The sequence below is a fragment of the Ahaetulla prasina genome, chromosome 2, assembly GCF_028640845.1.
Source record: "Ahaetulla prasina isolate Xishuangbanna chromosome 2, ASM2864084v1, whole genome shotgun sequence".
Lineage (NCBI taxonomy): Eukaryota > Metazoa > Chordata > Lepidosauria > Squamata > Colubridae > Ahaetulla > Ahaetulla prasina.
In genome coordinates, this window is record NC_080540.1 from 175,118,162 (window position 1) to 175,138,343 (window position 20,182).

Sequence of the window (20,182 nt, forward strand, 5' to 3'; positions counted from 1 at the left end):
CGACAGCTGATTTTTATCTTTGGGGAGAAGATGACATGAGACACCCTTGAGGTCACGAATGCAGCCCTCCAGGCCTTTTTTTTTTTTTTTGACACCTCAGAGCCCCATTATCAACAGACTTTCAGATTTAATTCCAAGAGGCAGCACTCAAATAAGCTATTAGCAAAATAGGTGCACTAGGCTTTTTCGGCGCTTACCATGCATCCCCAACTAAACTCACGCCCCTCCCCAAAGATGACATCACTGTGTCTTTGCTGTGCACTTTGTGGCTATTAAAAAGGAAGAAATTACAACTCTTGAGTGTTGCCTAAAGGTAAAGTTTCCCCTCGCACATATGTGCTAATCGTTGCCGACTCTAGGGGGCGGTGCTCATCTCCGTTTCAAAGCCGAAGAGCCAGCGCTGTCCGAAGACGTCTCCATGGTCATTTGGCCAGCATGACTAAAAGCCAAAAGCACACGGAACACTGTTACCTTCCCTCCAAAGGTGGTCCCTATTTTTCTACTTGCATTTTTTACATGCTTTCAAACTGCTAGGTTGGCAGAAGCTGGGAGAAGTAACGGGAACTCACCCGCAGCACTAGGAATTCGAACCGCTGAAGTACCAACCTTTCAATCGACAAGCTCAGCATCTTAGCCACTGAGCCACTGTGTCCCTTGAGTTTTTAACCTACCTTAAAATATCTGAGTAGGATTGTTAATCCAAACGATGGAAGGGGATTGGCATTTTTTTTTATTTGCATTTATATCCCGCCCTCCTCCGGAGACTCAGGGCGGCTAACACTATGTTAGCAATAGTCTTCATTCTATTTGTATATTTATATACAAAGTCAACTTATTGCCCCCAACAATCTGGGTCCTCATTTTACCTACTTTATAAAGGATGGAAGGATGAGTCAACCTTGGGCCTGGTGGGACTAGAACCTGCAGTAATTGCAGGCAGCTGCTGTTAATAATAGACTTTATTAGCAGCCTGAACCACAGAGGCCCCTTACACAAAAGAGGCATTCTTACACAAAAGGAGATATGTTTCTGTCTTCCAGGTTAGGTTAAAGTAAAGAACCAAAAGTAGATGGCAGAGGGGCAGACAGGCACCTCCATACCTGTGGAGCTCCATAGATGTATAACACCAGAGGTTCATTTTCAGGGATGACAAACCAGCCTTTGTGCCAAGCCTTCCCTCCTTTCTCCATGTAGTGCAAGAAACTGCAGATCACGCTATTCTCTGCCACCACCGAGGCTTGTTTCTGTAGGAAGAGTAGAAAAGTAGGTATTACCCACCAAGATCTCTACTTCATGTGCTACACCACAAATGCATGAAATCTAGCAGTTAGAGCAGGGGTGGGGAACTATGGCCCCGTTATGACTTGTCCACTCTTGGCCTGCTCCCTCCAACTCTCAGCTGTGCTTTAGAAACTTTTTTTTTTAATCCCCAAGCAGGGGATAAAATGCACCTGCGTGAGCTCAAAACCAGCAAACTAATGTGCTGAAGCTGACCAGACTAAGGATGCTAGCCAGATGAATACCTGGTAGGCAGTTTTCTCCCCCCCCCCACTATTTTCCTCCCCAAAAACTAAGCTGTGTCTTATATTCCAGTGCGTCTTAAAAAATACAATAGATATAAGTACTACTCTTACCTCCAGAATGGATTTTCGGCGTTGGGGTGTGTTGGGATGGGGCACAGGGCTGGTAGGGGAGCCATGAAGCGTGGTGTAACAGTCAGTGCAGACACGGTTTGGCCGGTTGTTGTCATACACTAAGCGGGCCCGGAACTCTGAGCATTTTCCACAGACAACCTGCAGGAGACAACTTGCATCAGTAGTGATAGGCACCCAAGATCATCTAAATCAGGGGTCTCCAACTTTGGTCCCTTTAAGACTTGTGGACTTCAATTCCCAGATTCAATTCCCAGCAAAGCTGGCTGAGGGACTCTGGGAATTGAAGTCCACAAATCTTAAAGGGACCAAGGTTGAGATCCCTGCTGTAGAAAGTACATTTTCTACTTAATTTCCTTGCAATGAGTAGTCCTTGGAGATCTCTGCTTGTGCTTTTATATCTCTATGCTCAATAAGAGTTTTTTTATCAGGGCAACCTGGTATGGGATGGAGAAAACCGCTTCCGCCTTTCAGCCCCAATCCAGGAGCATTTGCAGGTAGTCGCTTTCATGATGTTCTGTCCACACCAACCACAACCAAGCAGACAAACGAACACAAACTATTTTTGTGTTGAATTTATATTTACCGACTTTATTTCTTCGTCAGTAAATATAAATTCAACACATCTATGCTGAATATTTGACGCTTTTGAACATGTCCATTTCACAGAACCAGTAGCCCTTCACCCAAGACCACTGGACAGTGTCTAATCCCATGGGCGGTGATGTACCAGGGCAGGGGTCTCCAACCTTGGTCCCTTTAAGACTTGTGGACTTCAACTCCCAGATTCAATTCCCAGCAAAGCTGGCTGAGGAACTCTGGGAGTTGAAGTCCACAAGTCTTAAAGGGACCAAAGTTGGAGACCCCTGTACCAGAGGATCGCTCCATATAGAAGAGACTTGTGTCCACCCTTGTTCTGGTACATCGACTGAAACAGATGAGATACACATTCAGCAGTGCATTAGGTCAACAGTTCAGAATGTCTACAGTACTTCAGTTTAGGTGTTTGTTAGGTTGTTTTTATTGTATTTTTTTTTGTTGTGTGTATCCTAGGAGTATGCAGGAATTGTGGCAGATGGATGAATGGTTGGTTAGTTGGATGGATGGATGGATGGATGGATGGATGGATGGATGGATGGATGGATGAATGAATGAATGAATGTTGGGAGGTTCCCTCTGGGAAGAAAACAAAACATGCAGAACTTCCTGCTCCCCCTTTTTCTGCTCACTTGGTTTATGCAGGTGAACACATGCCGAAGTGGGAGGGCCTGGAGGCTCCAGGGAATGAGGTAAAGAGCGAGGCAATGCTTCATGTTATCACAAAATTTGGGTAAGTTGTAAACAGCTCAGAACACTTTGAATTTACTAGGTTGCCAAAGAACTCAAGGTAACATTTGTACCAACACTCTCTTCAATTTTACCCCAGAATAATAATAACCCTATATAATAAGATTGAGCTATGCTGGATTTAGGTCTCCTGTACTATGGCTGAAGTGCACACCCTCTGACGCTCACATTCCAGAGCAGACAAATCAGACAGAAAGGTTTCACGGTCAGCATTAAAAAAGCAAGCATCGTGGGAGAAGAGACCGAAGTAATAAGACCGAAGCTCTTATTAACAAACCTTTAATTGCAAAGCTGATAGCTGTATCTTGCCTCTCTCCATAAAGGAAACTGGGAAGAGGGGATTAGGGTATGGAGAGATATGAAGAGAAAAACACTCACATGGCCACAGGCCCGGCAATGATGTCTCCGTTTGGTGAGAGCGTTGAAGGGCTCTTTGCACTGCATACACAAAGTCACCTCTTTTTCCCGGATTGGCGTGGGTGCCCTTCGGCCCAACTCACAACCCTGCAATATGGGGCAGGGGCAAAGGGAGGGAGGGATAGGATTAAAACAAACCTATTCACATTAAGAAAGTCTAAGCATATTTCAGTGCTCAGAAAAATGGCTAATATTATATTTAAAGTTACAAAGGGGGAGGAGATGTAACACAGGCAAATATTTGTGGCTCAGAGACTAATCCAAGCTCTCAGGAAACCTCATTTAAAAAAAACAACAACCTTGCAGCATCTAGCAACAGCACAAATATGACTGAAAGAATTTATAGAAACAATACCTGGTAAAATTGCATACTCTAGAGCAGGTGTCTCCAACCTTGGCAACTTTAAGACTTGTGGACTTCCAGTGGTGCCACAGGCATTGGAGACGGTCCTTTTGGACCGTCAGCCCTGTGATCTCGTTAAAGTTGTTCAGACAGCGCTCATCAGCTGTCTGACGGCTTGGAAACCTTTCCCTCGGGAGAAGAGGGAAGGTGAGCTGCTAGGTGGAGGTAGAGCTCCCCGAGAGCCCCAGGAAAAATTCTAGGAGCAAGAAGGGTGAGAGCTATATCCCTATTTAAACCTGGCGAAAGCTCCAAATCCAGGATCCTCTGCATTAATTTATTAATGCAGAACAAAATGCCGCGACCATCTCTGCTATCAAGATGAAGATCAATCTTAATTTACTTTAAGCAGACGGAGCAAAGGCAGGACAGGCTGATGTAAGCACCAGACCTCAACTCGATCTTTGAACGGTACTTGAGAAGAAAAGAAATGGTGCCTCTGCTTAATAGGGCGTGAAAACGAAAGTTAAGGAAGTCCTTGTTAGCATCGTTAGCGCCCTTAACGCTTTTTAAACTTGCTGGATTTTATACTTATGTGAAGAAATGTTAAAGAGAAAAGTTGAAAGACTGCAGAATTGATTTACCCAACCCAAATAAGGAGTTTATGAACAGATTAGACTTTGTTGCAAAGTATAAAGTTTAAGTAAGATGGCTTCTGTGCAATTAAAGCCTGCTGTTTTTAAGGAAACTGGTGCCTCGTTAGCTCAAATATATAAATTACAAGAAGAGTTGAAGGAATTTCTAAAGGCTCAAATTTTTGTTATAGACCAAAAGTTCAAGGAAATTGAAGAGAAAATAATGAAAGTTAAAGATACTCTTGAAGCTCAGGACAAAGAAATAAAAGAAGATACGGTGGCAGCATTTAAAAGTTTTCTTGAATACACAAATCAGCTGGATGAAAGAGTTGAAGAAGTTAATCAAGTTAATTTGGACTTAAAAAATAAAATAGAGGAGCTTCAGACTAAGGTAGACACTGCAGATGAAGAACGAGTTTTGTTGCAATATAGAGTAATGGAATCCGCACTGAGAGTGAGAGGTTTGAAAGAAAATAAGCAAGAGAATTTAAAAGATGTCTTTGCAGAGGTTTTTGCACAGATGATTGGACAGAAACCTGCAGATCTTAAAACACAAATTGAAAAAAATCTATTGTGTTAATTCATGGGTTGCAAGAGAAAGACAGTTACCAAGAGATGTAGTGATTTATTTTACAACTAGGAAGATTAGGACTGAGATTTTACAAGCTTCTCAACTACTCAAATATTAGGACAAGAGGTATTAGTGTTAAAAGAAATTCCCTCAAAAATTTTAAGAAATTAGAAAAAAGTTTGCTTTTTTGGTGAACGAATTTAGAAATCGTCAGATACGATTTAGATGGGATGTTCCAGCTGGACTAACAGTAAATTATGCAGGAGAGAAATATCAACTTAATACGGTGTTTAAAGCAAGAGATTTTTATACTAACGTATTGAAGGCTGGCACTCCACCACTGCTAGAAGTTAAAATGGGAAGAGAAGTGGATGTGGTTAAAAAGTGTGAGAAGGTAGCAAAGCAAATACAATCTAAAGTAGAGGCTGTGACTAAGGAAGAAAGGTTAAAAGTAGCAGGGGAAGAGCAAAGAATGATTGTAATTACTAAACGTAAAGAACAAGGAGTAAAGAAGCAACAATTTCAAATGAAAAGAGCTTCTTTTTATGGGAAAGGGTAAATCACAAGCAAAATTTTTGGATATAAAAAGTAGAAAGGATAATTTATAATTGGCTTTAGTAAGTAGTTAATTAGATAAGTATAAAACTCAGGAAAAAAAAATTTATATATAAAATGTTTTATAGATGGTATTTGGAAATTAAATTGGGGTGTATATGTCTTAATCTGTAATTTAAATGTGGGAGATATATTATATTGATGTTATTTTATTATATATGGTGGATTTAGTTATGTTGGACAAAATTGATGTTAGTCATATAAAGTGTTGGGAAAAAAATAAAAAAAGAAATAATTTGTTAAGGCTTGTATGACAAAATGGTTATAAAATATTTGGTAACTCATTGATATGGAAATATGGGGGAGGAAAAAATTGGGTTAAATGTTAATTGTATATAAGTTAAAAAGTTAAGAGAGAAAATTTTATAAAATGTTAAAGTTTGGTTGATTATATAAAAAAAATCTAGAAGAAGATAATGTTTATTTAGTAACTGATGTTATTGGGTATGGGTGCTAAAAGTACTGAACTGTTGGAAGCGGTGGAAATTTCAGTGTACCTGAATGAATACCCACAAGAAATATACTGGAATGAATAAGATGGACTAACTACAATTAGAACAATTATTGGATGAAGAAATATCAAATATCTTATAAATGAACATTTCCTTTTTTTTCTTTATTATGGAGAAGGAGAGTTGAGGTTATAGGGGAGGGATGGGAATTTATGGATAATTAGTGTATTTTAGTTTATGATTGTTAGACCCTGTATTTTGCTCCGGGAAGTCCGGGGTGTGTGTGAAGATGGGTGGGGGGAGGGGAGTGGGATGTATTGAAAAAAATCTTTGTAAAACTCTTTAATAAAATAAAAAAAAAATTGTGGACTTTAACTCCCAGAATGCTGGCTGAGGAATTCTGGGAGTTGAAGTCCACAAGTCTTAAAGTTGCCAGGGTTGGAGACTCCTGCTCTAGAGCAGCGTTCTCAGGCTCAGAAATTTTAAGATATGTAGATTCCAATGCCCAGGCACTGACTGGAGAATTCTGGGAGTTGAAGCCCACTCATCTTAAAAATTGCTGAGATTGAGGAACTGAACTCTAGAGCAGCGTTCTCAGGCTCAGAAATTTTAAGATATGTAGATTCCAATGCCCAGGCACTGACTGGAGAATTCTGGGAGTTGAAGTCCACCAGTCTTAAAGTTGCCAGGGTTGGAGACTCTTGCTCTAGAGCAGCGTTCTCAGGCTCAGAAATTTTAAGATATGTAGATTCCAATGCCCAGGCACTGACTGGAGAATTCTGGGAGTTGAAGCCCACTCATCTTAAAAATTGCTGAGATTGAGGAACTGAACTCTAGAGCAGCGTTCTCAGGCTCAGAAATTTTAAGATATGTAGATTCCAATGCCCAGGCACTGACTGGAGAATTCTGGGAGTTGAAGTCCACAAGTCTTAAAGTTGCCAGGGTTGGAGACTCCTGCTCTAGAGCAGCGTTCTCAGGCTCAGAAATTTTAAGATATGTAGATTCCAATGCCCAGGCACTGACTGGAGAATTCTGGGAGTTGAAGTCCACAAGTCTTAAAGTTGCCAGGGTTGGAGACTCCTGCTCTAGAGCAGCGTTCTCAGGCTCAGAAATTTTAAGATATGTAGATTCCAATGCCCAGGCACTGACTGGAGAATTCTGGGAGTTGAAGCCACTCATCTTAAAAATTGCTGAGATTGAGGAACTGAACTCTAGAGCAGCGTTCTCAGGCTCAGAAATTTTAAGATATGTAGATTCCAATGCCCAGGCACTGACTGGAGAATTCTGGGAGTTGGAGTCCACAAGTCTTAAAGTTGCCAGGGTTGGAGACTCCTACTCTAGAGCAGCGTTCTCAGGCTCAGAAATTTTAAGATATGTAGATTCCAATGCCCAGGCACTGACTGGAGAATTCTGGGAGTTGAAGCCCACTCATCTTAAAAATTGCTGAGATTGAGGAACTGAACTCTAGAGCAGCGTTCTCAGGCTCAGAAATTTTAAGATATGTAGATTCCAATGCCCAGGCACTGACTGGAGAATTCTGGGAGTTGAAGCCCACTCATCTTAAAAATTGCTGAGATTGAGGAACTGAACTCTAGAGCACTGTTTCCCAACTTCGGGAATTTCCAATGTTCAGACTTCAAGTTCCAGAATTCCACAGCCAGCCTGGCCATTGAAGAAGACCAAGTTGAAGCTCACATACCTGAAAATTGCCAAGAAAACACCCCCAGAGAAGTAACCAAGAAAAGTTATAGCTAGTTATGCAAAATTATGAGAAATCATGCTGATCAGCAGAAAGGTACATAGCTTGCACAATACCGTTTTTATTTTCACATAATTCTAATGAGCTGCTGCAGTTTTTTGCCTTTTCATTAATTTGCATACTGGCTACAGCCAATCCTACAAACATCTCTCAACTGAGACACACTGACATACACATCGACACATTGCATCCGTAAATTTTTGCTTGTCTCACCAGAGATGCAAACGCATGCCCATTCCCTCTTTCAGTCTAGCTCTCCCTGACACACACAAAACTGTGACTCACTGGTGAATTAGGCGGCGTTTCATCTTCGCTGGCAAGCTGCTTGAACATTTCCAGAGTCTGTTCATGTTTCTGAATTGTAGCCTGTATCGCCTATAGATTTAATGATACAGCTTTGATTACAAAAGAGACGCAGCAAGAAAGAACAGACCTGAGAAAAGAAACAAGGCCAGCCCTTTTCGGTGAAGCAAAGGTAAAACCAGGTTAAAGGAGTTCCTATTTACACAGTGCTCTACCCAGCAGTCTGTCTGGCAAATCATGGTTTATGGTGAAAGCAATAATATCAGTCACTCATGCCCTCGTCACTTCTCGCCTGGACTACTGTAATGCTCTCTACATGGGGCTCCCCTTGAAGAGCACCCAGAGGCTCCAGTTGGTCCAGAATGCGGCTGTGCGGGTGATAGAGGGAGCCACTCGTGGCTCCTATATAACACCTATCGTGCGCAAGCTGCACTGGCTGCCTGTGGCCTTCCGGGTGCACTTCAAGGTATTGGTTACCACCTTTAAAGCGCTCCATGGCTTAGGACCGGGTTATTTACGGGACCGCCTTATGCTACCATTTGCCTCCCACTGACCTGTGCGCTCCCATAGAGAGGGCCTCCTCAGGGTGCCGTCAGCCAAACAATGCCGACTGGCGGCCCCTGGGGGGAGAGCCTTCTCTGTGGGGGCACCTACCCTCTGGAATGAGCTTCCCCCAGGACTTCGACAACTTCCTGACCTCCGGACCTTTCGCCGCGAGCTGAAGATGTATTTATTCTTCCGTGCAGGACTGGCATAACAGGGAAATTTATTATTAATTTTATGGGGTTTTTTATAGTTTTTGTAATGTATATTTTAACAAATGGGCCAAATCGAATAGGTTTTTTAAAATTGTTTTTAAATTGTATATTGTATTTACTTATTGTTGTTTTATCTGGCTGTAAACCGCCCTGAGTCCTTCGGGAGAAGGGCGGTATAGAAATTAAATAATAATAATAATAATAATAATAATAATAATAATAATAATAATAATAATAATTATTATTATTATTATTATTATTATTATTATTATTATTATTATCTCTCTTGCCTCTAATTTTGTCTTTTTGTTGTAAGAAAGGGAACAGACATAGGTGCAAATGTAAGGTTTGTCACGTGCATGATAACACACATGATAAGGTGCATGATAACACACATGATCTTCATGGATACATGCCCAAAGCTCTGGATCTGCATTGCTTGAAAGTAGTCTGTACAGTGCCTTCAAACACAGATCTTCAAAAAATTAATTTGAGACAGAATTATCCCACTCCCCGTTTTGATCAAACATCCCTCCCGGTACTGCTGGACCTAAGAAACTCATCCACTCTAATATAATCTAGATCCGTGTTTCTCAACTTCAGCAACTTTAAGGTGTGTGGAGTTCAACTCCCAAAATTTCCGAGCCAGCATGCTAGCTGGGAAATTCTGAGAATTGAATTCCACACATGTTAAAATTGTTGAAATGGAGAAACATGTATCTAGAATGATACCCAGTCATGTGCTAATTAAGAGAAATCTCTCTCCCTCCTCTTCTAATTAAAAAAAACCCCATGGATTTGAACTTTGCAAGAAAGGTGATATAGTTGTAACAATATCTGAACTCTTCCTTTGTTTTCTTACTGGTCCGTACAAATAAGTCACTATGTGTAAACTGGGCAGCTATACAAATTCGTTTAATAAATAACAAACACAGCAATATATAGATTGAGCAGCAATATTGATTTACCTGGATCCAGTCTCGCTTCTCTTCTTCAGTCCTAAAAGAGAAAGATCATTGTTTTTCCCAAGGCATTTTATTGGGATAGCTGCAGTATAACGTGGCTCATCTCAAAAAAAGAAAGAAAGAAAGAAAGAAAGAAAGAAAGAAAGAAAGAAAGAAAGAAAAAAGAGTGCAGCGGTGGACTGTGTGTATATGCATTTTGTCCTGTGTTAATGGGAGGATTGCTCAATTAGTCTGATTGGGGGTTTGATGGTGAAGGAAGAGCAAGAAGAACCAAGTTGTGAGGCTAACGGAATTCCTACTAATGGGATCCAAAGGAAAACAAGCAGTCAAGGAGAATCACTGAGTCACAAAGATGAGTTGCACGATAGAAGGCAATTTGCTTACTTTGAGAAAAGAAAAGAAAGGAGAGACCAGGTCCTCCATCCGTACCTGGCCTGAAGCTCTAGGGATCGCTGCTTCCCTGATACAAGGAAGGTCCGAGGCACATTGAGGCTGCTGGTCTCTTTTAACTATGTAGAAGAAAAGAGGCACAAGGCCAGTTCACACAGGCAAGTGGACCTTCCCTCAGCTGCCTTGCCAAGAGCAACTCCCATTCCCACATGAAAATTTGCACACCTGACAGCTAACTTCGTGGCTCTGCTTTGGAAAAATGGTTCCCCCCCAGTCACGATCCATTTATCTACTTAAAATGTTTATCTCTCAACTCATTTATTTAGCCTGACTAGGTGGCTCAGTGGCTAAGACACTGAGCTTGTCAATCAGAAAGGTCGGCGGTTCAAACCCGTAGTACGGGTCTCCTGTGTGAGCAGGGGGTTGGACTAGATGACCTCCAAGGTCCCTTCCAACTCTGCTACTGTTACCTGTTACCATTTCAGCCTATCTTTCCTCTAAGGAACTTGGAGCAATGTACAGGTAGTCCTCAACGTACGACCACAATTGAGCTCAAAATTTCTGTTGCTAAGAGAGACAGTGGTTTAGTGAATTTTGTGACTTTTCTTGCCAGAGTTATTAAGTTAATGACTGAAATTGTTTAAGTTGCTAACTCGGTTGTTAAGTGAATCTGGCTTTCCCATTGACTTTGTAGTCAGCAGGTTGCAAAAGATGATTACGTGACCCTTGGACACGACAACTGTCATAAATATGAGTCAGTTGCCAAGCACCTGAATTTTGATCCCATGATCACGGGGATGCTGCAGCGGTTGTAAGTGTTGAAAAACAGTCATAAGTCACTTTTTTCAGTGCTGCTGTAACTTTGAACTGTCACTAAATGAACTGTTGTTAAATTGAGGACTACCGTACATAAATTACCTTTAGTCTCACCAAAGCAACTTGAAGGATAAGAGACTGAGCAGGTTCTCCATTACTGGCTGCACTGACTAAACCACGATGTTTTAAAAACCATTCAGATTTTCTTCAAATGCTAATTTAGAATATAGTTTCATTATTTGAATCGAAAAATAAAATAAAAATATACCCAACTTATTCTGACCCATTTTATATTATTTTGTGCTTTATTACTGTCTAATAAGTCTGCACTTTTTTTTAGAGGCTGAATTTCTTTTCCATTCCATTCCATCTAGTAGAACTGAGAAGCAGTAGTGAATCCACCTCTCTGTCTCTCTCCGCACTGCATGTGCTAATCAATATTTCCCCAATCTTATTCCAAAAGGCTGGATGTGAATCAAGCAGTTTACTGGTTGTGAATATTTATCTAATTCTCCCACAGCTTCTTCTTGCATTACCTCCATTCCTTCCACATCTATGCGAGCACGGACTCCAAATTTCTGGCCTATGAGGCGTAGTTTTGGCACACAGTAAAGCAATCGATCATTGAACTGGACCAAGAAAAAAAAAGAAAAGAAATAACAGTAAGAAGCACAGATCTTTCCTGACAAACTCTCCAAGTCTGATAGCTAAAAACCTGAGCCAAAATAATATTGGGTGGAGATTCCCATCCTGTCTCTCACCAAGATCAGGTAGCGGTCCTGGGTGGTACCATTCTTAGCTGAAAGCTTCAGGATGTGCCCTTCCTTGATGAGTTCGTTGGTGGGATTGACTATGTCTTCCTCACCTCCAAGCAGCTCGTACACTTTCAACAGTGAGTGCATTCTTTCCTAGAAGGAAAGTTATAGTAAAACAGGTGTTCGTAGTTGCTACACAACTCTATTGTGTTGAAAGAAATAATATAGTATGAACAACATAGTTGTTGAACTATAATTCCCTTCCAGCCTCACATCAGTAATGATGAGTTGTGGTCCACTGAGAGTTATAATTCTGGATCACCTGGAGGACCAACGGTTCCCCACCTGTGATACACTATGCAACTTGGGCAGGAAATCCAAATCCAAAACAGAACTTGGTCATTGCGGTGAATGGGTGATCTGGAGGTAACAGGCAATAGGTTGAGGTAAAGGTAAAGGTAGGTAAAGGTTTCCCTGTAGGTTGTGTTTCTATCTATAGCATGGTGCTCATCTCTTCTTCTTGGCCGGGGGAATCAGCATTGTCTGAAGACAATTTCCCTGGTAATGTGACCAGTATGGCTATATGCCAAAGCCATATCAAATGCTATTAGCTTCCCATCAAAGTGGTACCATTTAATCTGCTCGCATTTACATGCTTACAGTCTGCAAGTTGGGCTGGAGCTGGGACAAGAAATAGGAGTTCATTCCATTTGCACGGTGCTCAGGTCTTCAACCTGAGCTGTCAACTGACAAGTTAAACACATGCCCCAATAAGTAAGAACCCATAGGAAAAAAAAACATAGAAAAAAATAACCCTTTATCTCAACCTATTGCCTGTTACCTCCTGATACCTACCTTGTGCTTTTCAAGTGGTTTTTAAAAATTAATTATAATTGACATAATATCCATCTTACTTGACGTACCAGTTTGTCAAGGTCTGAATTATAAGGAGTTTTTTTTTAATCAAACCTGGGTTCACTCCCAGTAACTTTTGTTCATCCTATCTCATTCCTCACAGTCTTCTAAAAATAATAAATATCTTGACCAAGGAGACCAGAATTCTGTAAGTCAACACTGCCTGCAGCTGTCTAGTTTTATTTTACTTGTATGGAAGAAACTTTTCATACTTTCTGCCTGTCTAATTGAAGGCCAGATTAGCCATACTGATTCAAACAATTAAGTAGGATAAATACATTTTAAAACAATAAAAGTCAAAATTAAAACAAAAAGACCCTAAAACTTTTCACATTCAGGCCCTGTGTGCAAAAAAGCAGTTCCTGTGCTGAAGGATCTTACAATTTAAAAATTATCCATTGGGAGCAAAAGGTAAGGGATATTTGGTAGCAAGCTGAATATTTATCTCAATAAATATTCTGGTTGTGTTAGTAGTCTTGAAATCGAGATGGTAAACTTTCAAGCTATAACAAACATAGTTTGGGGAAGACAAACATGGTTTAAAAACATGAATCTGATTCTGAACTGCATTCCACTTTCTGGGGTACTAATAGAGAAAGATACATGTAAGTACACAAGGAGCTGAATCAGTTTGAATCCATTCCCATGCACTCCTACTTCTAAAGAAAAGAAAATCCAGACAGCTGGTCTTTGATAACTATCATTCTAGCCGCACTTACCATTTTGCGGATGGCTGCATTGGAGTGTTCTGCAGCCGTTGCAATAAGTTCCAGAGATTCTATGTAAGAGGAGGAGTAAAACAAAAAAAGAAAGAAAAAAGAATCTATATTATTTTATTGGCCTTACTCCAGAGAGAATTAAACACAGGCCATACCCCAATTTATAACCATTTTCAAACAAAAGTCATGCATAATGGGGCCTGACAGATTCCTTTCAAGTGTGCTGACTGCTAGGATGGATGGCTAGGCTTGTAGCTGGGAGCCAAACTACTTCAACTCCTAGGAAGTGGTCCCTAACTCCCCGGTGCTGAACCAGAAGCATCCCATGCATATGACAGGTTTTAGTAATCTTTTCCTGCCCCAGGAATCCCCATTAAAAAAAAAAAAGCCCAAATCTGAGATTTGGAAACACTGTAAAATTTCTCGATAGGTCTTTAATTTTATTGGAAGGGGAGAAAGAAGGAGCGCCTTTTATAAAAGCAGCCTGACGCTCACCACACTGCAGAGTGAAGAGCTGCCATTATGGATAGCCAACATTATGACTTGATCACTGTGAGTATAATAAATTCTGAACCTGCCTTGCCTGGGTCTGCCACTTCTTTCAGTTTTCCAGATGTTACTGACTGACTCAGAGATTCAAATAGCTACGGTGGCGCACAGGGATGAAATCCAACAGGTTCTGGAGAACCGGTAGCGGAAATTTTGAGTAGTTCGGAAAAGTGGCAAACACCACCTCTGGCTGGTCCCAGAGTGGGGTGGGAATGGAGATTTTGCAATATCCTTCCTCCAGGAGTGGGAGGGAATGGGGATTTTGTAGTATCCTTTCCCTGGAGTGGGGTGGGAATGGAGATTTTGCAGTATCCTTTCCTGCCACACCCACCAAGCCATGCCCACCAAGCCAGACCATTCCCACCAAGCCATGCCCACAGAACCAATAGTAAAAAAATTTGGATTTTACCACTGGCAGGGCAGAAGTATCTCATAATGACCTAGGCATCAATAATGCATTATGTCACATTCTATTTCCCCTCCCGTGCTTGCTGTGGACTAGGATACTGTCTCACCCACTGCCCTGTCTTTCTCCTTACTGTCATCCCTTGAGAACTGCACTCACTTTGGGCATCCTTGCAGTCAGGCGAGTCCTGGGGCAGTTTCAGGAGATAGTCCTTCAGAAGCAGCTCGTAGCGAGGGATTCTCTGGACCGGTTCCAGCATATGATGCTGCAGGGTCAGGTTCCCACATATTTCTTCCCGCTGCAACAGAGAGGGATCTCAAGAGAACTGTCTGCCTGGCAGCTCTCCAAGGGCAAAACGCCTGCCCTTGCAGGGAACTAAGATCCAGGGAACTTAAAGGCAGAATTCGCAAGGGTGAGTCAAATGTCCCAGGAGATCCATGAGGATTTGCTCTTTCCCAATAAATCCTTCCAAATGCAGAGATTTTGTTTGGATCTTGTGCCACAAAGTGAAACCTGGACTATGCCGTGAAATCCTCATTGTTGAGCAATGGCTTCCCAACGCACCTCCTTATTTCTGCTGTATAATACTCACAGGAAGATGGATATAGTGAAATAATCATCCCTCCCATCCACCAAATTTTGCTTCTTTTCTTTGGGAGCAGATAAATCAAGCAAAGTTACTCCTCGGCATGTAATATTCTTTCAATATTCAGGAGGAGACATGCTGGTTCCATGTTAAAATGGGAACAGGAATTATGTCTTTTCCCTAGATCAGGGGTCTCCAACCTTGGCAACTTTAAGCCTTGTGGATTTCAACTCCCAGAATCCTGGGAGTTGAAGTCTACAAGTCTTAAAGTTGCCAAGGTTGGAAACCCCTGCCCTAGATTGTTTCAGCTATTAGATTATGCTGTTTGGGTGTTTTTTTTGGGGGGGGGGATTAGGAAGGAAGAAGAGACACATTGTTGCCACAAAGTCTAAATAGGCTAAATGAAAACACAGGTCACCAACCTGTATTTCATGGATAATGCCCTTGAATTGTGTTGAGCGCTCCATCCAAGTGTTTACCAGTTCCATGGCACGGTCAAAGTTCTTCACATACTCGCCATACATCTTGAGAAAGGGAGCCAACTTTTGCAGGATATCCCCAATTCGTGGGTGTTGGTCCCTGGGAAAAATAGAAATCGTGAGATATAGGAAGGGAAAAGAAACACAGAAACAAGGCTAACAGGAGATTCTTTGTTCACAGGTTCCGTTGCACATAAAATGCCAGCTAAAATATTCTGATTTCCTATTGTGCAGTATAACAAATTAAATCACTTTGCGAAACCACGGCTTAGTGTATTGTGTAGAATTCTACAAATGACTTTGTTCAGTACTTTCCCATCAAAGGGAAAATTTTACTACAAATTCTACCTGGAAGGTAAATTACAGTAAATAATTATTCATTAGAACTCAAGAATACTAACATTAGGGAGACTCATCATTCTCAAGCCTTCTGACCTCCAAAAATAAAGATGAAAGCCTTCTGGAATTATTTTATTATAATATTTGTGATCTGCCTCACAGTTAAACAAATTATTTCAAAAAGGGAGAACTACCATACTACTATAGATAAATATGCACAATTAATTGTGGCTAAAAGCATGATAAGATAAAGATCCATTTACAACTCTACAAAATGCTAAAAGGGAGACAGATGAATACTTTGAGAGAGAAAGTCTTTCAAAGCATTGGGACCACGGCAGACACATCACAAAAATAAGAAACATAAAATGAACATTTCAATTGAGGTTTAGATTTGCAGATTTATCGAGAACTATGACTTCCTGGGAAATATTTAAGAAAAAGGGAGACATTTGGAAGACACTTGTTCCCACTAGAACAGGGGTGTCAAATTCAAGGCCCGCAGGCCACATCTGGCCCATGAGGTGCTGAGATCTGGCCTGCAGGTCTGCCCCGGAAACAATGAAGGACCCATTCTGTTGTACCTCTGCCAGCAAAAATGGAGCCCAGGACCATGCACAGACTGCAGGATGTCGAGCTGGCCCTGCCTACTCCCCCCCCCCCGCTCCGAGATCAAACACAACCCTCATGGTGCCCTCAATGAAATCGAGTTTGATACACCTGCACTAGAACAAGAAGCAAAGCTAACCAGAAACTATTTTGGTTTGGTTTACTTTTTATTTTGGGGTAAAATTACAATCCTATTTTCTGAAAGGAGTGACTAGTCAGTGATCACAAAATTGGACAGTTATAGCCAACTCTGTTATTTCTGTTATTTATATGAATGAGGGGATAAATCCTTTTCTGGCCTCAGGTGCCTCTGCTCCAAACCCCACACAACCATATTATCAAAAAGCTTTTATTTCCTCTGCTGCAGCACTGCCACTGTACCTACAACATTACTGGGATCTACCGCGTTTCCCCAAAAATAAGGACCGGTCTTATTTTTTCTCTCCAAAAGAGGCATTGGGACTTATTTTCGGGGATGGCTTCCAGTGTCTCATCTCACTGCGGTGGCACCAACAGCCCCGGCCAGCAGGAGCCTGTGTGGCTGCTGCCGGCCCACATTAAGAGAAGAAATTGAGCAATAGTGAAAGAAGGCAAAAAGTTCCACAGCAGATATAGCTTGTGAATCCACAACAGGTTACATTTAAGAACCAACAAAAAGTGAAGATTTAGAAATAATCAGTTAAAAGATGTCTAAAAACCCCTCCCTGTGATAGAAAAAGGTTGACTGTATGATTATATGCTGGCAGGTTATTCTGGAAATTGCTGGAGGATACTACGTTTGAAAAGATGAAGTTACCTAGACAGAGCAGGAATTGTCACAAAAGTCAAAGGAGGTGAAGCAGAAACATTAAAAAAGAAGACAAAGTCAGGAAGCATCAAGCTCAACAGTTTAATACTTTAGAAAAAGACAATGCAGTGCTGATCTGGCAGCTGAGGGGCAGAAGACAAGAGAATACTTGAAAGCCTCAGTATACAACAATGAAACAAAGGATCCCAATTGAAATATCTGGTACAATTTGTCTTGGGAGATGGTGAACTCGTTTCTTCTGAGTCTAGATCACGGGTGTCAAACTCGCAGCGTCATGTTGCCATCACGTGACGTATCGCAACGTTTTTCCCCTTCACGGAACTGGGGTGGGCGTGGCCTGCACGTAACGCATCTGGGCCGCGGGACTCCAGTTTGACACCCCTGGTCTAGATAGTCATTTCAGGGGTCTTGTATTAAAGGTTCTGCACTGAACAAGAAGTTGGATTAAATGATCTCTGAAGTCTTTTTTTTTACCTATACAGGAACTTACGCATTTCTAGAGTTTCCACTCAAAAGTAGTTTGAAGGTGATCAAGAGACTATCCTTTTCTATTGAATTTGTAATGCCAACAAGGAGGTTTGTTATGAAAGCCAAGACTGCTCACAGAGCTACCTCATTTCGAAGAAAGACGAGTTTTACATTGGCTTTGAATCTACCACACTTGAGCCAAAAATAAATGGCCGAGTTCTTGAAAACAGCTGATGCAGCAGACTCATAGATGTGCGGAGCTGGCAAACAGTCCTCATATAGAAGGCATGATTGAATCATATAGGATATTTTATATTAGCAATCTAAAATCTTCAGAGGATAATTAGAACTGCAGAAAAAATAATTGCTACCAACCTGCCTTCCATTGAGGACCTGTATACTGCACGAATCAAGAAGAGGGCCGTGAAAATATTTGCAGATCCCTCGCATCCTGGACATAAACTGTTTCAACTCCTACCCTCAAAACGACGCTATAGAGCACTGCACACCAGAACAACTGGACACAAGAACAGTTTTTTCCCGAAGGCCATCACTCTGCTAAACAAATAATTCCCTCAACACTGTCAGACTATTTACTGAATCTGCACTACTATTAATCTTCTCATAGTTCCCATCACCAATCTCTTTCCACTTATGACTGTATGACTATAACTTGTTGCTGGCAATCCTTATGATTTATATTGATATATTTTTATTTATTTATTTTTATTTATTATTTAAATTTGTATACCGCCCTTCTCCCGAAGGACTCAGGGCGGTTCACAGCCAAGTAAAAATACAATACTATAAATACAAATTAAAATACAGTTAAAAAACTTATTAAAATTGGCCACAATTAAAATTTAAAACTAAAACCCATTAAAACCCATAAACTTAAAACACTAACCCAGTCCAGCGCAGATGAATAAGTAGGTTTTAAGCTCGCGGCGAAAGGTTCGGAGGTCCGGAAGTTGACGAAGTCCTGGGGGGAGTTCGTTCCAGAGGGCGGGAGCCCCCACAGAGAAGGCCCTTCCCCTGGGTGTCGCCAGACGACACTGTCGCGCCGATGGCACCCTGAGGAGTCCCTCTCTGTGAGAGCGCACGGGTCGGTGAGAGGTATTCGGTAGCAGCAGGCGGTCCCGTAAGTAACCCGGCCCTATGCCATGGAGCGCTTTAAAGACATTCACCAACACCTTGAAGCGCACCCGGAAGGCCACAGGTAGCCAGTGCAGCCTGCGCAGGATAGGTGTCACTCGGGAGCCACGAGGGGCTCCCTCTATCACCCGCGCAGCTGCATTCTGGACTAACTGTAGCCTCCGGATGCCCCTCAAGGGGAGCCCCATGTAGAGAGCATTGCAGTAGTCCAGACGAGACGTCACAAGGGCGTGAGTGACTGTGCACAAGGCATCCCGGTCTAGAAAGGGGCGCAACTGGCGCACCAGGCGAACCTGGTGGAAAGCTCTCCTGGAGACGGCCGTCAAATGGTCTTCAAAAGACAGCCGTTCATCCAGGAGAACGCCCAAATTGCGCACCCTCTCCATCGGGGCCAATGACTCGCTCCCGACAGTCAGCCGCGGACTCAGCTGACTGTACCGGGATGCCGGCATCCACAGCCACTCCGTCTTGGAGGGATTGAGCTTGAGCCTGTTCTCCCCATCCAGACCCGTCGGCTTCCAAACACCGGGACAGCACTTGATAGCTTCATTGGGGTGGCCGGTGTGGAAAAGTACAGCTGGGTGTCATCAGCGTACAGCTGGTACCTCACACGAAGCCACTGATGATCTCACCCAGCGGCTTCATATAGATGTTGAACAGAAGGCGAGAGAATCGGCCCTGCGGCACCCACAAGTGAGGCGCCGGGTCGACCTCTGCCCGTCAACACCGTCTGCGACCGGTCGGAGAGATAGGAGGAGAACCACCGATAAACGGTGCCTCCCACTCCCAATCCCCCCAACCGGCGCAGCAGGATACCATGGTCGATGGTATCGAAAGCCGCTGAGAGATCTAATAGGACCAGGGCAGAGGAATAACCCCTATCCCTGGCCCTCCAGCGATCATCCACCAACGCGATCAAAGCCGTCTCAGTGCTGTAACCGGGCCGGAAGCCGGACTGGAACGGGTCCAGATAGACAGTTTCCTCCAGGTGCAGGGGGAACTGATATGCCACCATACTCTCTACAACCTTCGCCGCGAAGCGAAGGTTGGAGACCGGACGGTAATTACCTAAAACAGCCGGGTCAGGAAGGCTTCTTGAGGAGGGGCCTCACCACCGCCTCTTTCAAGGCGGCCGGAAAGACTCCCTCCAACAAGGAAGCACTCGTAATCCCCTGGAGCCAGCCTCGTGTAACCTCCTGAGTGGCCAGCACCAGCCAGGAGGGACACGGGTCCAGTAAACACGTGGTGGCATTCAATCTACCCAGCAACCTGTCCATGTCCTCGGGAGTCACAGGGTCAAACTCATCCCAAACAACATCACCAAGACCGCCCTCAGACGTCCCGTCCGAATCGCCACAATTTTGGTCCAGACCG

General features: G+C 42.6%; 1 protein-coding gene across 1 annotated transcript in view; it reads right to left on the reverse strand.

Annotated features, from left to right (window-relative positions):
• FGD1 (FYVE, RhoGEF and PH domain containing 1) overlaps positions 1–20,182 on the reverse strand; it is a 67,093-nt gene that overhangs the window by 3,406 nt on the left and 43,505 nt on the right. Inside the window, exons 7-17 of the mRNA XM_058167655.1 lie at positions 15,373–15,529; positions 14,524–14,662; positions 13,410–13,468; positions 11,782–11,928; positions 11,557–11,649; positions 10,244–10,323; positions 9,818–9,848; positions 8,074–8,163; positions 3,378–3,503; positions 1,635–1,793; positions 1,101–1,244 (exon numbers count right to left, since the gene is read on the reverse strand). Coding sequence (XP_058023638.1) covers positions 1,101–1,244; positions 1,635–1,793; positions 3,378–3,503; positions 8,074–8,163; positions 9,818–9,848; positions 10,244–10,323; positions 11,557–11,649; positions 11,782–11,928; positions 13,410–13,468; positions 14,524–14,662; positions 15,373–15,529 — 1,225 coding nt within the window. The remainder of the gene's footprint in view (positions 1–1,100; positions 1,245–1,634; positions 1,794–3,377; positions 3,504–8,073; positions 8,164–9,817; positions 9,849–10,243; positions 10,324–11,556; positions 11,650–11,781; positions 11,929–13,409; positions 13,469–14,523; positions 14,663–15,372; positions 15,530–20,182) is intronic.